At 49.4% G+C, this 22,801-nt stretch overlaps 1 protein-coding gene across 2 annotated transcripts in view; it reads left to right on the forward strand.

Moving 5' to 3' along the window:
• Positions 1 to 600: 600 nt before the first annotated feature.
• Positions 601 to 22,801, forward strand: part of ANO1 (anoctamin 1) — a 97,758-nt gene continuing 75,557 nt past the window's right edge. Inside the window, exon 1 of one of the 2 annotated variants that reach the window (XM_069740066.1) lies at positions 601 to 852. In XM_069740066.1, coding sequence (XP_069596167.1) covers positions 745 to 852 — 108 coding nt within the window. In that variant the 5' untranslated portion in view covers positions 601 to 744. The remainder of the gene's footprint in view (positions 853 to 22,801) is intronic. The other variant, XM_069740067.1, reaches the window with a different exon arrangement.

The raw sequence follows: 22,801 nt of genomic DNA on the forward strand, positions 1-22,801 counted from the left end.
TTTTCTCCTGAGCACCAAAATTTGGTAGTCAGCACCCCATTTTTCTATATACTAGGTTCACATTGCGTTACGGCAATCCGTTTAGCGCATACGCTAGCGGATTGCGCTAACGCAATGTCTCAAAAGGGATCGCGTTTGGCGATCCCGCTAGCGCAGATTCCCGATCTGCGCTAGCGAGGAACGGACCTCGGACGCTGCAAGCAGCGTTCGAGGTCTGTCCGAAACTAACGGGACATCGCTAGTGCATGCCAAAAATGGCATGCGTCAGTGATGCATTAGCGACCCGTTAGCACATTGCGGTCAATGGGTGTGCTAACGGACCCGTTACATAGCGTTAATTGCGACAATTGCGCCATGTAACGGAGTCCGCTAGCGGACACCCATTAACGCAATGTTTGTGACATTCACCTGTCACGGCAAACAAGGTGTCCCCATCCTAAAGTTTTCAACTTGGCAGGAAGGAGGGCCGCCCTTCAGTAAACAAATATATGATTTAATTAGCCCTTTGCTGAGTAATTCACTGTAACAATGAATTTCCCAAGGGGACTCGACTTGACAGGAGCTGCTGGGCAGAGCGAGGAGGATGAGGAGAGGCTGAGCTTGGGAGAGCAGGTTTTTTAGAGGCGTGGGAGACACAGCCTGAGATCACTGCCTCAGTTGGATGTTGTACTCTCGTGTCTTGCAGACCAGCACTTTGCATGCGGAGGCTTGAAGATTCAGCCTGGAGAAAGTTTACATGACACCATGAAGGAGAATGACAAGTACCATGTCTCTTCTGACGATGAGAAAGGCATCCATATCATCAACATCAAAGCCATCGAAGACATCGGCTACATCCAACCAGACACCTTGGTAAGTGGCAGATGTTCTGCCGCCGTGATATAACATATGTCACCATCAGGCTGTACATCATATCATGGCAGCTGGATAACAACCCCGTAGGGAATTTTACTGTACGCCCGTCAGCCCCTTCCTATGAAATCCTGAGAGTTTCGATGTGTTAGTTTTCACTTCTGTAGAGATATGTCAAAAGTTGGGTTAGTAGAACGACCTGACTTTGGCACGCGTGTGTTTGGACACTGTAAAAAAATACAACTGTTACTATGCGGTATGTATTTTTTCAAGTATTTGTATCTCAATGATGGAACCGTGATTATATTTTTCTCTTAAAATATATTAGGCTTTGATTGGCTCGTTAGATTTTAATATTTTTTTTCTTGCAAAATCCTTATTTAAACTTTTCAAATTATCGTAATTTGATACTTAGAAACTTACCCAAAAAAAGATGAAACGTAGACTGAAAGAAAGGCTGGTCTTGGAGGTGAAATGTGGTGGGAACCCTGTGTAAAGGTACACTTTACCTGCAGCCCTGTGGAAAATAAATACATGAGTTATGACAAATGGCAGCTTCAATCAGTCGTATTAATCAGTGAGCTATAGGAGTACGGGTTCTGGATCTGGAAGGGTTAAAAATACTTCTTTGAGAATCCCAAAGATCCCAGTGAAGAATACCCCCAAAATAGATTGTCCCCTGCTAGCAGAATATAATAATCTGATTATCAGATGCCCAACAGTTGTCCTCTCCACTGCCAAAAAGTTTGCACTGGCTAATGGAGAAAGGGTTTCATACAGGCGTATGGGGGGTAAATTAGGAAAGCTTCCTAATTGGTGAAATGTATTAATGCGGTAGGAAGTATTATCCTTTCTTGATCCACATTTTTAGTAATATTACCTGGACTGCATAGCCAAAATCATGGGGTTCATAAAATGTGGTAAGCTCAGCTCTGTCAGGTTATTCCACCAGTGCCATGCTTAAACTTAAAGCTACCAGCTCAGGTCTCCCCAGTACCAGCTCGGGTCTCCCCAGTACCAGCTCGGGTCTCCCCAGTACCAGCTCGGGTCTCGCCAGTACCAGTACCATCTCAGGTCTCCCCAGCACCAGCTCAGGTCTCCCCAGTACCAGCTCAGGTCTCCCCAGTACCAGCTCAGGTCTCCCCAGTACCAGCTCGGGTCTCCCCAGTACCAGATTGGGTCTCGCCAGTACCAGTACCATCTCAGGTCTCCCCAGCACCAGCTCAGGTCTCCCCAGTACCAGCTCAGGTCTCCCCAGTACCAGCTCGGGTCTCCCCAGTACCAGATTGGGTCTCACCAGTACCATCTCAGGTCTCCCAAGTACCAGCTTGGATCTCCCCTGTACCAGTACCGGCTCGGGTCTCCCCAGTACCAGCTCGAGTCTCCCACGTACCAGCTCAGGTCTCACCAGTACCAGCTCGTGTCTCCCCAGCACATGTCTCCCCAGTACCAGCTCGGATCTCCCCAGTACCAGCTCGTGTCTCCCCAGCATCAGTACCAGCACATGTCTCCCCAGTTCCAGCTCGGATCTCCCCAGTACCAGTACGTGTCTCCCCAGTACCAGCTTGGATCTCCCCAGTACCAGTACCAGCTAAGGTCTCCCCAGTACCAGTACCAGCTTAGGTCTCCCCAGCACCAGTACCAGCTTAGGTCTCCCCAGCACCAGTACCAGCTTAGGTCTCCCCAGCACCAGTGCCAGCTCAGGTCTCCCCAGCACCAGTGCCAGCTCAGGTCTCCCCAGCACCAGTACCAGCTCAGGTCTCCCCAGCACCAGTACCAGCTCAGGTCTCCCCAGCACCAGTACCAGCTCAGGTCTCCCCAGCACCAGTGCCAGCTCAGGTCTCCCCAGCACCAGTACCAGCTTAGGTCTCCCCAGCACCAGTACCAGCTTAGGTCTCCCCAGCACCATTGCCAGCTCAGGTCTCCCCAGCACCAGTGCCAGCTCAGGTCTCCCCAGCACCAGTACCAGCTCAGGTCTCCCCAGCACCAGTGCCAGCTCAGGTCTCCCCAGCACCAGTACCAGCTTAGGTCTCCCCAGCACCAGTACCAGCTCAGGTCTCCCCAGCACCAGTGCCAGCTCAGGTCTCCCCAGCACCAGTGCCAGCTCAGGTCTCCCCAGCACCAGTACCAGCTCAGGTCTCCCCAGCACCAGTACCAGCTCAGGTCTCCCCAGCACCAGTACAAGCTCGGGTCTCCCCAGCACCAGTACCAGCTTGGGTCTCCCCAGTACCAGCTCAGGTTTCCCCAGTACCACCTCGGGTCTCCCCAGTACCCCCTCGGGTCTCCCCAGTACCAGCCTCAGGGTATACCATGTGGCTTCTACAGGGTCCCATTTCCTAAATCATGACTCCTCTCCTTGCTCAAAACAAAAATTGGCCTTATGATAACAGAAAGTGGATGTTAGGGGAAAAACAACCACCCATCCCTTCTGTCCTAGATGGCAAAAGCCAACACTGATTAGGTGGGACCCTAGTTTGATCTTGGGGCTACTTCGTATCTGGAGATGACTGTCTAATTTCCACTTTTGGAAATAAATTTCCATAAGGGCTTTTTTTTGTAAAACCACAACACCAATAATGTCCCACCCTCTGGAAGGGGGGGGGGGGGGGAAGTCTGATGTTACAATAGGTTCATAGCGTCGGGATGCTTTGAGTGCTTCCTCCTGGAAATCTCCCTTTTTTTCTGGGACCCTTGAGGACATTTTGGGGGTGTCATAAAAGTATGACTAATTCTCTACTATCAGACACACAATGGGTACAGTGTTATAGGAAAACAATCAGATTTCCGGAGTAAAGATTTGACTTAGGATCATCACTCTACTAGAGTACTTGTGAATTACTGCGTCATCCATGGGGTCCGGCTGATATAATAAGGGGGCATCTTAGAATAAATACACTCTTCGTATGTGGTATCTAACCGTGCACCCCCTTTAATTACACCCCTGCTAACAGTTGGGTGGTTTACATGGCGTCTGCAGGTGTTTCTTGGACTCGGGTTGTGCCGCCTCCTCTTGTGTCAATATGTACATACGTATTTTATATCCTGGCACTTGTAAAGCATTTATAACATTCTGGCCAATTTACCATCCACAGAAGATGCGCAGTTATAGGGCTCTATATTGTTATCAAACGGCTCCTGGCTAAATCAAATCCTAGGAGATCATAAATGATGGTATTTGTTTATAGTCGGTCACCATGGTGACTCAATTCTGCACGGGAGCTGTATACACAAGATGGTAATAATTTATCTGAAAGTTGTTTTATTTTATTTTTTTTAATTTTAGAAAGATTATTTCCAAATCTGTAGATATCTATATATCCTTAAACCCATTTAAGGGGGTTGACAATTTTTTTTTTTTGTGATTTAATTCTCTTATTCCTCTTCTTCGAAGAGCTAAAAGTTTTTTTTATTTATCCATCAACAAAGCCGGACAAGTTGTTGTTTTGAATGCCACCATTCACTTTAGTAGAGATGAGTGATCGGTTCGCAGGACTCTGATCCATCAGCCAGATCAGTAGTCTCCAACCGCTGGACGGGAGCTCGGCTTTTCATCAGCCGGGTTTGGCGCGACGCCATCATAGCAGCATGACACACAGATGACGTCACGCAGGAGATCCCGCAAGGCAAGAGATCTACAGAGATCCTGTACAGCGGCCAGAGATTACTGACCTGACCGATGAACCAAAGTCACATGAATGGATCCGCCATCTCTACACCTTACCATATAATGTACTGGCAAACAGAAAAACTATTCCAAGTCTCATGGAAATAATTTACTAGTGTCTTTGGGGTTTTGTTTTTACAGTGATCACTTTGTAGCAAAAATGGCCTGGCAGCATGATTTACCAGGTCAGTACGATTACAGAGATAACAAACTCATACAGGATTTTCATTGTTTTAGTGGGTTTAAAAAAAAAACAAAAAAAAAAACTAAAATTTTAGGCGCCTCTGACTTCTAAGATCCGTTTCTTTTTTTTATTTTTCATTCAATGGAGCTTTATTGGTACTATTTTGAGGTACATACAATGATTTGATAATTTATCATTGCATTTTTATTGAGGGGAAGCCATATTTACCTCATATCCATCCACATCCCACATATCTTCACTATATTTAACTGATATCCATCCCTATCCCTCATATTCTCCTCATATCCATCCATGTCCTTCATATTTACCTCATTTCCAACCACATCCCTCATATTTACATTATATGTATCTCCCATGCCTTTACCTCATATCCATCCACGTCCCTCAGCGGGAGGGGAGAAGCCGCCAGGGACCTGTCTGTAGGACTAGTGCACAGCACCGCACTGTGAACGTGTGGGGAGAAGCCGCCAGGGACCTGTCTGTAGGACTAGTGCACAGCACCGCACTGTCAGCGGGTGGGGAGAAGCTGCAGGGACCTGTCTGTAGGACTAGTGCACAGCACCGCACTGTCAGCGTGTGGGGAGAAGCTGCAGGGACCTGTCTGTAGGACTAGTGCACAGCACCGCACTGTCAGCGTGTGGGGAGAAGCTGCAGGGACCTGTCTGTAGGACTAGTGCACAGCACCGCACTGTCAGCGGGTGGGGAGAAGCCGCCAGGGACCTGTCTGTAGGACTAGTGCACAGCACCGCACTGTCAGCGGGTGGGGAGAAGCCGCCGGGGAACTGTCTGTAGGACTAGTGCACAGCACCGCACTGTGAACGTGTGGGGAGAAGCCGCCAGGGACCTGTCTGTAGGACTAGTGCACAGCACCGCACTGTCAGCGGGTGGGGAGAAGCCGCCAGGGACCTGTCTGTAGGACTAGTGCACAGCACCGCACTGTGAACGTGTGGGGAGAAGCCGCCAGGGACCTGTCTGTAGGACTAGTGCACAGCACCGCACTGTCAGCGGGTGGGGAGAAGCCGCCAGGGACCTGTCTGTAGGACTAGTGCACAGCACCGCACTGTCAGCGGGTGGGGAGAAGCCGCCAGGGACCTGTCTGTAGGACTAGTGCACAGCACCGCACTGTCAGCGGGAGGGGAGAAGCTGCAGGGACCTGTCTGTAGGACTAGTGCACAGCACCGCACTGTGAACGTGTGGGGAGAAGCCGCCAGGGACCTGTCTGTAGGACTAGTGCACAGCACCGCACTGTCAGCGTGTGGGGAGAAGCCGCCGGGGAACTGTCGGTAGGACTAGTGCACAGCACCGCACTGTCAGCGGGTGGGGAGAAGCCGCCAGGGACCTGTCTGTAGGACTAGTGCACAGCACCGCACTGTCAGCGTGTGGGGAGAAGCCGCCAGGGACCTGTCTGTAGGACTAGTGCACAGCACCGCACTGTCAGCGGGTGGGGAGAAGCTGCAGGGACCTGTCTGTAGGACTAGTGCACAGCACCGCACTGTCAGCGTGTGGGGAGAAGCCGCCGGGGAACTGTCTGTAGGACTAGTGCACAGCACCGCACTGTCAGCGGGAGGGGAGAAGCTGCAGGGACCTGTCTGTAGGACTAGTGCACAGCACCGCACTGTGAACGTGTGGGGAGAAGCCGCCAGGGACCTGTCTGTAGGACTAGTGCACAGCACCGCACTGTCAGCGTGTGGGGAGAAGCCGCCGGGGAACTGTCGGTAGGACTAGTGCACAGCACCGCACTGTCAGCGGGTGGGGAGAAGCCGCCAGGGACCTGTCTGTAGGACTAGTGCACAGCACCGCACTGTCAGCGTGTGGGGAGAAGCCGCCAGGGACCTGTCTGTAGGACTAGTGCACAGCACCGCACTGTCAGCGGGTGGGGAGAAGCTGCAGGGACCTGTCTGTAGGACTAGTGCACAGCACCGCACTGTGAACGTGTGGGGAGAAGCCGCCAGGGACCTGTCTGTAGGACTAGTGCACAGCACCGCACTGTCAGCGTGTGGGGAGAAGCCGCCGGGGAACTGTCGGTAGGACTAGTGCACAGCACCGCACTGTCAGTGGGTGGGGAGAAGCCGCCAGGGACCTGTCTGTAGGACTAGTGCACAGCACCGCACTGTCAGCGGGTGGGGAGAAGCCGCCAGGGACCTGTCTGTAGGACTAGTGCACAGCACCGCACTGTCAGCATGTGGGGAGAAGCCACCAGGGACCTGTCTGTAGGACTAGTGCACAGCACCGCACTGTCAGCGGGTGGGGAGAAGCCGCCAGGGACCTGTCTGTAGGACTAGTGCACAGCACCGCACTGTCAGCGGGTGGGGAGAAGCCGCCAGGGACCTGTCTGTAGGACTAGTGCACAGCACCGCACTGTCAGCGGGTGGGGAGAAGCCACCAGGGACCTGTCTGTAGGACTAGTGCACAGCACCGCACTGTCAGCATGTGGGGGGAAGCCACCAGGGAACTGTCTGTAGGACTAGTGCACAGCACCGCACTGTCAGCGTGTGGGGAGAAGCCGCCGGGGAACTGTCTGTAGGACTAGTGCACAGCACCGCACTGTCAGCGGGTGGGGAGACGCCGCCGGGGAACTGTCTGTAGGACTAGTGCACAGCACCGCACTGTCAGCGGGTGGGGAGAAGCCGCCGGGGAACTGTCTGTAGGACTAGTGCACAGCACCGCACTGTCAGCGGGTGGGGAGAAGCCGCCGGGGAACTGTCTGTAGGACTAGTGCACAGCACCGCACTGTCAGCATGTGGGGAGAAGCCACCAGGGACCTGTCTGTAGGACTAGTGCACAGCACCGCACTGTCAGCGGGTGGGGAGAAGCTGCAGGGACCTGTCTGTAGGACTAGTGCACAGCACCGCACTGTCAGCATGTGGGGGGAAGCCACCAGGGACCTGTCTGTAGGACTAGTGCACAGCACCGCACTGTCAGCGTGTGGGGAGAAGCCGCCGGGGAACTGTCTGTAGGACTAGTGCACAGCACCGCACTGTCAGCGGGAGGGGAGAAGCTGCAGGGACCTGTCTGTAGGACTAGTGCACAGCACCGCACTGTCAGCGGGTGGGGAGAAGCTGCAGGGACCTGTCTGTAGGACTAGTGCACAGCACCGCACTGTCAGTGTGTGGTGAGAAGCCGCCAGGGACCTGTCTGTAGGACTAGTGCACAGCACCGCACTGTCAGTGTGTGGGGAGAAGCCGCCAGGGACCTGTCTGTAGGACTAGTGCGCAGCACCGCACTGTCAGCGTGTGGGGAGAAGCCGCAGGGACCTGTCTGTAGGACTAGTGCACAGCACCGCACTGTCAGCATGTGGGGGGAAGCCACCAGGGAACTGTCTGTAGGACTAGTGCACAGCACCGCACTGTCAGCGTGTGGGGAGAAGCCGCCAGGGACCTGTCTGTAGGACTAGTGCACAGCACCGCACTGTCAGCGGGTGGGGAGAAGCCGCCAGGGACCTGTCTGTAGGACTAGTGCACAGCACCGCACTGTCAGCGGGTGGGGAGAAGCCGCCAGGGACCTGTCTGTAGGACTAGTGCACAGCACCGCACTGTCAGCATGTGGGGAGAAGCCACCAGGGACCTGTCTGTAGGACTAGTGCACAGCACCGCACTGTCAGCGTGTGGGGAGAAGCCGCCAGGGACCTGTCTGTAGGACTAGTGCACAGCACCGCATTGTCAGCGGGTGGGGAGAAGCCGCCAGGGACCTGTCTGTAGGACTAGTGCACAGCACCGCACTGTCAGCGGGTGGGGAGAAGCCACCAGGGACCTGTCTGTAGGACTAGTGCACAGCACCGCACTGTCAGCATGTGGGGGGAAGCCACCAGGGAACTGTCTGTAGGACTAGTGCACAGCACCGCACTGTCAGCGTGTGGGGAGAAGCCGCCGGGGAACTGTCTGTAGGACTAGTGCACAGCACCGCACTGTCAGCGGGTGGGGAGACGCCGCCGGGGAACTGTCTGTAGGACTAGTGCACAGCACCGCACTGTCAGCGGGTGGGGAGAAGCCGCCGGGGAACTGTCTGTAGGACTAGTGCACAGCACCGCACTGTCAGCGGGTGGGGAGAAGCCGCCGGGGAACTGTCTGTAGGACTAGTGCACAGCACCGCACTGTCAGCATGTGGGGAGAAGCCACCAGGGACCTGTCTGTAGGACTAGTGCACAGCACCGCACTGTCAGCGGGTGGGGAGAAGCCGCCGGGGAACTGTCTGTAGGACTAGTGCACAGCACCGCACTGTCAGCATGTGGGGAGAAGCCGCCGGGGAACTGTCTGTAGGACTAGTGCACAGCACCGCACTGTCAGCGGGAGGGGAGAAGCTGCAGGGACCTGTCTGTAGGACTAGTGCACAGCACCGCACTGTCAGCGGGTGGGGAGAAGCTGCAGGGACCTGTCTGTAGGACTAGTGCACAGCACCGCACTGTCAGTGTGTGGTGAGAAGCCGCCAGGGACCTGTCTGTAGGACTAGTGCACAGCACCGCACTGTCAGTGTGTGGTGAGAAGCCGCCGGGGACCTGTCTGTAGGACTAGTGCACAGCACCGCACTGTCAGTGTGTGGGGAGAAGCCGCCAGGGACCTGTCTGTAGGACTAGTGCGCAGCACCGCACTGTCAGCGTGTGGGGAGAAGCCGCAGGGACCTGTCTGTAGGACTAGTGCACAGCACCGCACTGTCAGCGTGTGGGGAGAAGCCGCAGGGACCTGTCTGTAGGACTAGTGCACAGCACCGCACTGTCAGCGTGTGGGGAGAAGCCGCAGGGACCTGTCTGTAGGACTAGTGCACAGCACCGCACTGTCAGCGTGTGGGGAGAAGCCGCAGGGACCTGTCTGTAGGACTAGTGCACAGCACCGCACTGTCAGCGTGTGGGGAGAAGCCGCCAGGGACCTGTCTGTAGGACTAGTGCACAGCACCGCACTGTCAGCGGGTGGGGAGAAGCTGCAGGGACCTGTCTGTAGGACTAGTGCACAGCACCGCACTGTCAGTGTGTGGTGAGAAGCCGCCGGGGACCTGTCTGTAGGACTAGTGCACAGCACCGCACTGTCAGTGTGTGGGGAGAAGCCGCCAGGGACCTGTCTGTAGGACTAGTGCGCAGCACCGCACTGTCAGCGTGTGGGGAGAAGCCGCAGGGACCTGTCTGTAGGACTAGTGCACAGCACCGCACTGTCAGCGTGTGGGGAGAAGCCGCAGGGACCTGTCTGTAGGACTAGTGCACAGCACCGCACTGTCAGCGTGTGGGGAGAAGCCGCAGGGACCTGTCTGTAGGACTAGTGCACAGCACCGCACTGTCAGCGTGTGGGGAGAAGCCGCAGGGACCTGTCTGTAGGACTAGTGCACAGCACCGCACTGTCAGCGTGTGGGGAGAAGCCGCCAGGGACCTGTCTGTAGGACTAGTGCACAGCACCGCACTGTCAGCGTGTGGGGAGAAGCCGCAGGGACCTGTCTGTAGGACTAGTGCACAGCACCGCACTGTCAGCGTGTGGGGAGAAGCCGCAGGGACCTGTCTGTAGGACTAGTGCACAGCACCGCACTGTCAGCGGGTGGGGAGAAGCCGCCGGGGAACTGTCTGTAGGACTAGTGCACAGCACCGCACTGTCAGCGTGTGGGGAGAAGCCGCAGGGACCTGTCTGTAGGACTAGTGCACAGCACCGCACTGTCAGCGTGTGGGGAGAAGCCGCAGGGACCTGTCTGTAGGACTAGTGCACAGCACCGCACTGTCAGCGGGTGGGGAGAAGCCGCCGGGGAACTGTCTGTAGGACTAGTGCACAGCACCGCACTGTCAGCGTGTGGGGAGAAGCCGCCAGGGACCTGTCTGTAGGACTAGTGCACAGCACCGCACTGTCAGCGTGTGGGGAGAAGCCGCCAGGAACCTGTCTGTAGGACTAGTGCACAGTGCACTAGATTTCCTGGATCACCTGTCAGGCTCCCTTTAATAACTTTACTATAATAATAATGTTGTATACTATAACAGTATTACATATAACACAGCTCATGCCGTGGTTACTGAATGGCGGCTTGTTATACTCACAGGCTGGACTGTAAGAATAATAAGACCTTACCTCCCCATCAGCCCCCAAAACAGCATCTATTACGCCAAGTTCACGTTAGCGTTTCTGTGCGCAGCGTATCATCTCAACGCACAAATGCATGCCAAAACGCATGCTTACGCCTGCGCATCATCTTGCGCATGACACAAACAAAAACGCTGCGTGTGCATGCCTTTAAATGCGTTTGCGTTTTTTATGCGCATGGTGGAGGCGGTGACATTATTTTGTGGACATGTGCAGTCTAAAGTATGCATGCGTATCGAATGGATTTATATGCATGTCATTGCGTACCAATACGTTCCCATAGACAGTAGTGCGCTTTTTTTACGCAGTCTTCGGCATGCGGACGATTGCGCAATATTTGACGCCTCAAAAAATGCAACATGTTGTGTTTGCCGGAAACCGCCGCTCACCGCGAAACGACACATGCGTAAGCATCCGCATGCATAAGCGTGTCCCTGCGTACACCATGTTAAAGATATGTACGCATGCGGATCATACGCTGCGCACAGAAACGCTAACGTGAACCTGGCCTTACATGTGATGGAGTGCATAACACTAAGGGTATGTGCACACGATGCAGATTTAGTGCAGTTCTGCAGCGTTTTTTTCTGCAGCAGAAACGCTGCAGAACTGCACTGTGAGTGACAATTCAATGAAAATCAATAGAAAAAAAAAAAAGCTGTGCACATGGTGCAGAAAAATCCGTGCAGAAACGCTGCAGATTTCAAAGAAGTGCATGTCACTTCTTTTGTGAGGTTCTGCAGCGTTTCTGCACCCATAGGCTCCCATTTTGTGGGTCAAATACGTATAAAAACTGCAGATGTAATAACCATCTGCAGATTTTATGCGGATTTGGGTGTCAAAACCGCAGCAGACGGAAGTGACGTCAGTGATGTGGAGGAAGTGTGTGGGCGGAGTGTAGTGAAAATGGAGTCCCCCCGTGCTCTTGTCCGCTCACCCCCGTGCTCCAATCACCCCCCCGTGATCCGATCCACCCCCCCCGTGATCCGATCCACCCCCCGGTGCCCGATCACCCCCCCCCCACTCCGATCCACCCCCCCGCGCTCCGATCCACCCCCCCGTGCTCCGCTCCCCCCCCATGCCCCCCCCACCTCATCATGCTTACCGTTCCTTCCTCTCCCGGGGTCCGTCCGTCTTCTCCCTCGGCGCCGCCATCTTCCAAAATGGCGGGCGCATGCGCAGTGCGCCCGCCGAATCTGCCGGCCGGCAGATTCGTTCCAAAGTGCATTTTGATCACTGAGATATAAACTATCTCAGTGATCAAGATAAAAAAATTGTAAATGACCCCCCCCCTTTGTCACCCCCATAGGTAGGAACAATAAAAAAAATAAAGAATTTTTTTTTTTCCCCCCCACTAGGGTTAGGGTTAGGGCTAGGGTTAGGGTTAGGGCTAGGGTTATGGCTAGGGTTAGGGGTAGGGTTAGGGCTAGGGTTAGGGCTAGGGTTAGGGGTAGGGTTAGGGGTAGGGTTAGGGGTAGGGTTAGGGCTAGGGTTAGGGTTATGGCTAGGGTTAGGGCTAGGGCTAGGGTTAGGGCTAGGGTTAGGGCTAGGGTTAGGGTTAGGGTTAGGGCTAGGGTTAGGGTTAGGGTTAGGGCTAGGGTTAGGGCTAGGGTTAGGGGTAGGGCTAGGGTTAGGGTTATGGCTAGGGTTAGGGCTAGGGTTAGGGCTAGGGTTATGGCTAGGCTAGGCTTTTAGCTTTAAAAAACGCTTACAAAACTGCATCAAAAAACGCACAAAAAACGCACAAAAAACGCACAAAAAACGCACAAAAAACGCACAAAAAACGCACTTCAAATCTGCACCAAAAACTGCACTGAAAAAACGCATAAAAAAAAAGCATCAAAAACGCATAAAAAACGCACCTGCAGATTCTGCCAGGAGATGCAGATTTAGTGCAGAACTGCAGCAGATTTTTCTGCACTAAATCTGCATCGTGTGCACATACCCTAAACACTGTAATAACAAGTATAGTAATAAGACACCTGCCCTGTCCTCCCTCCACCACCCCTCAGTGCTCACCCTGTCCCCATCCTCTCACATCCACAGTGACCGTTACATACCTGAATATAGTAAACCTAATACATTTTGGCCACCGTCCGATGAAGTTTGCAGGCAGGTAGTTTATGAATGGCACCTGCAATTTCTGATCCAAGTGCTGCAGGTGCAGAGCATGAGATGAGGTCAGACATGACCAGGCAGTGTCTGAGGTAAATGTAACGACCAGCTCTACCCTCACCTACTGTATCCTCACCCATCCCTTGTAGATTGTGAGCCCTCGCGGGCAGGGTCCTCTCTCCTCCTGTACCAGTTATGACTTGTATTGTTCAAGATTATTGTACTTGTTTTCATTATGTATACCCCTCCTCACATGTAAAGCGCCATGGAATAAAAGGCGCTATAATAATAATAGTAATAATAATAATAATAATAATAATAATAATAATAATAATGTGGGCACTAGGAACCAGGGGAGCTCCAGCGTTCATAAACCAGAACACACAGAAATCCAGAGCTATCTGCAGGGCCGACAGCAGCACAGCAGGTCAAAAACTTATCAGCTCAGCTCCTGCTGCAAACTACAGAGACTCTGCCACTTTGCTAGTCAGTGTTAGCATCTCAGGAAGATGGAGGAGCAGGCAATGTGTCCTGGTCTCCCTGAGTGCTGCCTGAGGACAGAAGCAGCTGTAGCTCCGGGTGGGCCCCTTCATGGGATGGGGCCCCGGGCGATGGCCCCCTCTGCCCCCCAGTAGCTACGTTACTGCCTCATATCCATCCACATCCCTCATATTTACCTCATATCCATCTGTCTCCCTCATTTTTACCTCATATCCACCATCCACATCACTCATATTTACCTCATATCCATCCACATCACTCATATTTACCTCATATCCATCCACATCACTCATATTTACCTCCTATCCATCCACATCGCTCATATTTACCTCATATCCATCCACATCGCTCATATTTACCTCCTATCCATCCACATCGCTCATATTTACCTCATATCCATCCACATCGCTCATATTTACCTCATATCCATCCACATCGCTCATATTTACCTCCTATCCATCCACATCGCTCATATTTACCTCCTATCCATCCACATCGCTCATATTTACCTCCTATCCATCCACATCGCTCATATTTACCTCATATCCATCCACATCGCTCATATTTACCTCATATCCATCCACATCGCTCATATTTACCTCCTATCCATCCACATCGCTCATATTTACCTCATATCCATCCACATCGCTCATATTTACCTCATATCCATCCACATCACTCATATTTACCTCCTATCCATCCACATCGCTCATATTTACCTCATATCCATCCACATCGCTCATATTTACCTCCTATCCATCCACATCGCTCATATTTACCTCATATCCATCCACATCGCTCATATTTACCTCATATCCATCCACATCGCTCATATTTACCTCATATCCATCCACATCGCTCATATTTACCTCATATCCATCCACATCGCTCATTTTTACCTCATATCCATCCACATCGCTCATATCCATCCACATCGCTCATATTTACCTCATATCCATCCACATCGCTCATTTTTACCTCATATCCATCCACATCGCTCATATTTACCTCATATCCATTAATGTCCCTAATATTTACCTCATATCATTCTCTCCCTCATATCCATCCACGTTCCTTATATATACCTCATATCCATCCACATCCCTCATTTTTACCTCATATCCATTCACGCAGCGCTCATATTTACCTCATATCATCCATCTCCCTCATTTTTACCTCATATCCATTAATGTCCCTAATATTTACCTCACATCATTCTCTCCCTCATATCCATCCACGTTCCTTATATTTACCTCATATCCATCCACATCCCTCATATTTACCTCATATCCATCCGTCTCCCTCATTTTTACCTCATATATATTAATGTCCCTAATATTTACCTCATGTCATTCTTCTCTCCTTCGTATCCATCCACCACATTCCTTATGTTTACCTCATATCCATCCCCCTCATATTTATCTCTCATCCATCTCTCTCCTTCATATTTACCTCATATCCATCTATCTATCTATCCACCTCGTATTGACCCATTACAGCTGCACCACACATGTTGCCTTTCTCCTCTCATTATCCCCTAGTATTGCCCTCTTCAGAAGGACACAGCAGGGAAGCTACTGAGCATGTGCGTCCATCACTGAAAGTGGACGTACACTCCAGCCGTCGTACACACGTCAGGGGTCGCTATCACAGGTATAATGTATTCACCACACTGCACACTATGGTTCTAGATGTGTTTTACAAATACGTTTCTATAGACATGTCCTCTTGAGTACTCAATATTTTTGGTGGGACAACCCCTTTAATGGGGCAGTGGTCGCACATGCTCAGTAATGCTTCATTTACACTAATGGAGCAGAATTTGCACATGCTCACTACTTCTACGATCGCACAGCCGACTTTGGGACCTCCACTCTTGTGATTAGTCCTAGTGGCAGGACCCCCAGAGATCATACATTTATCACTTAAGCGTCCCGCTTGAAAGACGTGCATTCAGACATGACGCCATGTCGCCTGAGTCTCAGGACTGTGACAATTCACCCGCAGAGAAAAACAAATTCCATTCAGTAGAGACATAGTGACAAGGACATCCATTTACTGAGCAAGAAAAATACAAATCTTCTAAGGGGTTGTCTCCCTATGGGGACTGTTTTTTTTTGTTTGTTTTTTAATTAAATGCATGTATTTGAGACAAAAAATGTGCAGTGTCGGCTGCAAAATAAATGAACTGAGAATCCATCAGTGAGCTCATTCACATTGTAGGACTGGATAGTTTGTGACTCTTGTCTTTTTTCTGAGCTCTTCCTCTCAACTAATTTATGGACACATGCCACAATGGTGAACATTTTGTAATGAAACCCAATTGCAAATATAATTTTTAGCCCCAAATACATGCATTTTAGAAAAAAAAATGTTCTCAATGGTGGACACTCACAAGATCTATGAGGCCATTACTTAGGCTACTTTCACATGTAACACCCCAGGTAGCCGGTTGCTGCAGTAGTGTTGCCTTCCCTTCGGGGAGGGCGATATCATGCTTGGAGGCAAGGAGGATTCTAATGACCAAGTAAGGCACTCATATTCAACACATTCCGAATCCAGGCCAGAAGGGGGAGCTCTGACCCGGATTCAAGGGAGCTTCCCTTAGCTATAGGCATCCTGGTCTGGAGGAGGAGCTAGTCAGTCTCCACTCTCCAGGAGGGAGAGACAGGAGAAGGACGTCTGGAACAGACAGAGAGGCCTAGCAGCCATGTGGGAGCTACAGCCTCTGGAAAGAGAGATAACCTGAAGGGTTGAATAGTGGAGGAGCTTAGAGGAAAGGAGCACAGTGGAGGAAGAGGCTCAGAGGGAAATAGCGGACGGACACCTTCAAAGCCAGAGCGCAGAAACCGGGCACCAGGAGCCCAAGGTCGTGTTGTTCTCCAGGACGCACGGCAGAACCGGAGGGCATAGGACTGTATGTTAATTGCCCACACCAAGTCTGAGGTGAAGCAGTAACCTGAGAGCCCGGGTCATGATAAAGACTCTATAAGACTGCTCACACTGCCTATCATACAGACAACTGTCTTAGGACAGGAGAGAGGGGACTTTGCCAGCAAGCTTCAAGCAGCAGGGACCTCGCCAACTAGTGTAGAGGTGTCCCCTATTGCCTCCAAGCCGGCCGGACCACAGCTACCCCTGCACTTGGTCCTCCTGTCTTTCATTATTTGCAAGCTATTTAGCTGGGTTGCTGTCTGGAGTCCAATGTCATTTGCAAATTTGCATAAGTTAAAGGGGTGTTTTTGCTCTGTGTCTTATTTCTTGATCACCTTGGATTTGTTGTGACTATTTGTGTGGATTATCCCTTCTGCTTTTCACACTCTCTGACTTCAGGTATCTGACCCCAGACTTGGCATTTGACTATACGTTTGTCTTACCCCCTGGTCTTGAAGTACCCTCCTGGCATTTGACCTCGAACTGTTACCTGACCATGCCTTTGTCTTACCCTTTTGTATTATGAGCCCTCCTGGTATCTAACCTCAGACCACCTGACTACCCTGTCTCACGGCTTGCCCATAAGTATTGACTCAGCGTCATACAACTGTTATAAATTCCATTTAGCAGTTTGGTTTTCCAGGAAAAGTGGGAGACAACCCCTGGTCATCATACTTGTGAATAAGGGGTAGCAGAACCTGGATCCCCTCCATGAGCCAAAACTTAGGACAGGTCCTGCCAGGGACAGATACAGACAACTGAGAGCCCCTGTGCATAAACAACATGTGGACTGCTTCATCCGCCATACTTGTAAATCACATCTCATATATCAAAACAGACGCATAGTCATAACCTCCCTGGTGGTCTAGAGTTGTAAAAAGGTTAATGTCATCGCCGTTTGTGATCTAGCGTAAGGAGAAAGTTTATGGTTACATTCATCCTCAGTGGAACATTTTGTCCTATTACACAGAACCTGTAGAAAACCAGCAAAAACTTCTTTTAGCACTTATACCGGTATAAAATATTCTGGTGCTATCCTGATTCGCATGCTCTGTAACTTGACATCCATGAATGGGTTGTTTTCTTTTTGTCGGCATTCTGCCCGTACTATAGGAGCTGGAATTTTGTTTCCCTCACCTCCCAGCAGGTATTGCTCCTAATTTTGTCCAATGGTGTCTCTGCTATGAACTAAGAGCACACCTCTCTTTCATATCTGCATGATGTCTGACAGATAAGAGGTCAAAAGACAAAGACACACCCCCACTTCATGTAGAGAGGCAAAAACCCACCCCCACTTCCTATAGAGAGACAAAGACCCATCCTGTACTTCCTGTAGGGAGGCAAAGACTGGACGCTACTTCCTGTAGAGACAACTACTCACCCCCATTTCATGTAGAAAAGCAAAACCCACCCTCACTTCATGTAGAGAGACAAAGACCCACCCCTGCTTACTGTAGAGTGGCAAGGACCTGCCCTCACTTATTGTAGAAAGGCAAAAACCCACCTCCATTTCCTGCAGCAAGGCAAATACATAACCCTACTTCATGTACTGAGGCAAAGACCCACGACTACTTCCTGTAGAGAGGCAAAGACCTACCCCTACTTCCTGTAGAGAGGCAAAGACCTACCCCTACTTCCTGTAGAGAGGCAAAGACCCACCACCATTTCCTATAGAAACAAAAAGACCCGCCCCCACTTCCTGTAGAGAGGCAAAGACCCACCTCCATTCCCTGTAGAGACAAAAAGACCCGCCCTCACTTCCTGTAGAGAGACAAAGACCCACTGCTACTTCCTGCAGAAGGACAAAGACCTGCCTCCACTTCCTGTAGAAAAACAAATACCCACTCTCACTTCCTCTAAAGACAAAGACCCGGTGCCCCACATCCAGTAGAGAGACAATGACCTGCCCGCGACTTCCTATAAATAGAATTGTACTGATTAATCTGCTATATAATTGTCTAAGGGTCACTTCCGTCTGTCTGTCTGTCTTTCTTTCTGTCACGGATATTCATTGGTCGCAGCCTCTGTCGGTCATGGAAATCCAAGTCGCTGATTGGTTGAGGCAAAACAGCCACGACCAATCAGCGACGGGCACAGTCCGGCGGGAAAATGGCTGCTCCGTACTCCCCGCAGACAGTGCCCGGCGCCCGCATACTCCCCTCCAGCACCGCTCGCACAGGGTTAATGCCGGCGGTAACGGACCGCGTTATGCCGCGGGTAACGCACTCTGTAACCGCTGCTATTAACCCTGTGTGTCCCCAACTTTTTTACTGCTGATGCTGCCTATGCGGGATCAATAGTAAGAAGATCTAATGTTAAAAATAATAAAAAAACAAAAAACCTACTATTCTCACCCTCCGTCGTCCGACGATGCACTCGCGCCTGCCGCCATCTTTTGTTCCCAGCGATGCATTGCGAAATTACCTAGAAGACTTAGCGGTCTCGTGAGACCGCTAAGTCATCTGGGTAATTTCGCAATGGATCCTGGGAACGGAAGATGGCGGCAGCCGCCCGCGCCACGCCAGAGGTTTGCTGGATCTACACTGGATCCCCGCAGGTGAGTATATAACTATTTTTTATTTTAATTATTTTTTTTTAACAGGGATATGGTGCCCACACTGCTGTATACTACATGGGCTGTGTTAGATACCGCGTGGCTGCTATATACTACATAGGCAGTGTTATATACTATGTGGGCTGTGTAATGTACTGCGTGGGCTGTGCTATATATTACGTGGCCACTGTTATATACTGCGTGGGCAGTGTTATATACTATGTGGCTGCTATATACTGCGTGGGCAATGTTATATACAACGTGGCTGCTATATACTGCATTGGCTGTGCTATATATTATGTGGCCAGTGTTATATACTGCGTGGCCTGTGTTATATACTATGTCGCCTGTGTTATATACTGCTTGGCTGCTATATACTGCGTGGGCTGTGTTATATAGTACGTGGCCATTGTTATATACTGCGTGGGCAGTGTTATATACTATGTGGGCTGTGTTATATACTGCGTGGGCTGTGCTATATATTACGTGACCACTGTTATATACTGCGTGGGCAGTGTTATATACTATGTGGCTGCTATATACTGCGTGGGCAGTGTTATATACTACGTGGCTGCTATATACTGCGTGGGCTGTGCTATATATCAGGGGTGTCAAACTGCATTCCTCGAGGGCCGCAAACCATGCGTGTTTTCAAGATTTCCTTAGCTTTGCACAAGGTGCTGTAATCATTATGTGTGTAGGTGATTAAATTATCACCTGTGCAGTACAAGGAAATCCTGAAAACATGACCTGTTTGCAGCCCTTGAAGATTGCAGTTTAACACCTCTGCTATATATTACATGGCCAGTGTTATATACTGCGTGGCTGCTATATACTGCGTGGGCTGTATTATATAGTACGTGGCTGTATTATATACTGCGTGGCCACTGTTATATATTGGGTGGCCTGTATTAAAGCATTGGGTATTCTCTAATATGTATGTATATAGCAGCCACATAGTATATAGCACAGGCCACGTAGTATTTGTCTGCTATATACTACATGGCTCCTATATACTACGTGGCCTGTGCTATATACTATGTGGCTGCTATATACATACATACATACCGTACATATATATTCTAGAATACCCGATGCGTTCGAATCGAGCCACCATCTAGTTATAATATAAATTTGCATGCAGCATGTTTATTTTATTTTTGTATTCTATTGGCAAATCCCTAGGGGCCCACCAGATTATCTGCTCCCTTTAGGACCCCTCATTTTTACATGACCCTATAACAATCACTTCAAAAAGTGAGTTTACAGTTATCTAATCATTATTCAATGCTGTTTACCTACTGATGTAATAGATCCAAACTCACCTTTTCTTAAATCAGAAATCCATCCTTGGATCATCCTCTTAGTGTTCCTTCTCCTTTAAGCGCAAACATAAAGTCCATAGATTGTGTTTGGGCCAGCTTGTGGGGCTCTGTGCCAAATCCATTGCAAACTCCACTCAAATCTTGTTATATGTGGATATCTTTGATACGTTGTATCCAGCGCTGCACCAGGACTTCCTTGTTCCTTTATAACCAGAAACCACAAAGACAAGTGTGAACCAGGCCTTACAGTCCCATGATGTAAGGAAGAGCAAATCTGCATTTACACCTTATTACTCTGATTTGGCCAAAATTGCTGCAAAATAAATGACTTTTTTTTTACTGCATATTGTGCTAAATACAGCCCTAGAGCTATAGGGTTCATGGTTGAGCTCACTAGGAAGTTTCCCAGCCCAGAATGTGGTGCTCTGCCGGGTGGAGTCACATTTATTTGCAGGTGCAGTTTATTGTCTTGGGTGAGTAAAGTGCTAAACGAATTTTATCCAAGGAGCAAATGACCATGGTCTCTATAGAGGCTGACCTCTGTGTATATGAGTCTCCAGTGCTGCTGCCTCCTAAGGGTATAGATCTGCCCAAACAGACTGGATTGACACAGGTAAGTGTTCACATTGTCGCTGATGTTCAGCCCGTCTCTATATGCAGTATATATATATATATATACATATATATATATATAGCAATGCTGACTTGGGGCCGGACAGATGCCACATTCCCCCTTCAGGACCCACTTTGAGCATTACATGGGCATTCATTGTGATTGGGATCATTCATTAGGTTGAGTTCACACGCTGCAGATTTCATTGCAGAAATCTCTGCAATTGTCCCATTAACTGAAACAACCCTATCCAGATAAACAGAATTTTTTTTTTTCTGTTGCAGAATTTTTTGCAGTAAAATCTGAAGCATGTGCATGAGAGGCGACTCTAAAGCTGGGGCTGGCTTTTATTTTACGGTTCAGAATAAATGTGATTTGTCCATAGCATATGTTTTAATAAAGTTAGTTTTATTCCACCCCCCCCCCCATAATAAATAAATAAATAAATAAATAAATAAAAATGCAGCAAAACCCGTTTTCCTGTATTTTTATACTGTTTCATTGCTTGTTATGGCTGTGAGAATAAAATCACTGCAAAAATGCTGAAACAATTCACAGGATACAGATTTCCAAAAGGTTGTAGTTCTCAAATTCAGTCAGCAAAAAACCCAAGTGCATGCATGAGATTTCTGAAATCTAATAGCCTTTGCCGGTATTGTATAATATAGCTTATAATGCATTGGGGAAAAAAACTGCTGGGTGTGAACACAGCCTTCCGATGTGAAAAAAAAAAAAATAAAAAAATAAAGAAACTGTGCATGAATTGCAATTTGCGCTGTCAGTGATTTTTTTTTTTTTTTTTCTTTTTCAGACCCATAGACATGTATGGAGTCTCAGATCAGAATTGACTAGACAGCTCCGAGATTCTTTTGTGAACACCAAAAAAAACCCTTATATCTGAATAGTACCTTAGACTTTAATGGATAGAACATGCATGCAGTCATATATTTTTAACCTATTCTCAGGATTGGTCATTAGTATGAGATTGAGAAGAGACAGTCACTCTCACCGATCAGCAGTAAAAAAAAAAAAGTAAAGCCACATTATCCTAACCAGTCCCCGACGTGGTAGTGATGATCCATTTATCCCCGCAACGCGTCTACTCTGCAACACCTAGATAGCAGGCTGCATGACGTGGCTGTACATCCTGTCATCCAGCAGAGACACTAAGCTGCGCATGTTTGTGCAACGCCTCACAGGGAACTCCTTTTACCTCGCTGAAGTTACCACAAGCGTGAGAACCTTCTCAAGGTGTTGTCAGAAAGATCCTGGGAGTTCACAGCCAATGAACTCAGTTCAATTCGATTACGTCAGCGCCATGGGAAAAGTTCTAACGGTGCTCGCGCTGATGCCAGCGAGTTGAACTGAGTTCATTGGCTGTGAAGTCCCAGGATGTGACCTCACCGCGAGCGTGGGAACTTTCTCATGCTCGTATTGATGTTAGTGAGGTAAAAGACGTTCTCCGCAAGGCGATGAACAAGCATGTGCAGTTCAGGGTCTCTCCTGGATGACAGGCTGTACAGTCGCATAATTTAACAATGCAGCATGCCATCGAGATGTAGCTGAGCTAGACGCATCACTGGACAAATAGATTATTATCTCCTCGGCGGACATGTGAGGAATATGGTTGTTTATTATTTTCATTCTGTTACAGGAGACGTTGGCTTCAGTGGATTGGGCGTTTGAAGTGAGAATTTGTTTTTGGTAAATGTAGATTAATTAAAGGAGTCTGTGTCATTATTTCAATTAAAGGATTATATATATATATATATATATATATATATATATATATATATATATATATATATATATATATATATATATATATATATATATATATATACATGTGTATATATATATATATATATATATATATATATACACACACTATGGGGTTAGTAATGGTGGCGTCTTATAGACACCTCTCCATTACTGACATCTGGGCTTGATGTCACCTGACAATACAAAGGTGACCTCAACCCCCTTCCCTAGCA

This window comes from Ranitomeya imitator, chromosome 9, assembly GCF_032444005.1.
Source record: "Ranitomeya imitator isolate aRanImi1 chromosome 9, aRanImi1.pri, whole genome shotgun sequence".
Lineage (NCBI taxonomy): Eukaryota > Metazoa > Chordata > Amphibia > Anura > Dendrobatidae > Ranitomeya > Ranitomeya imitator.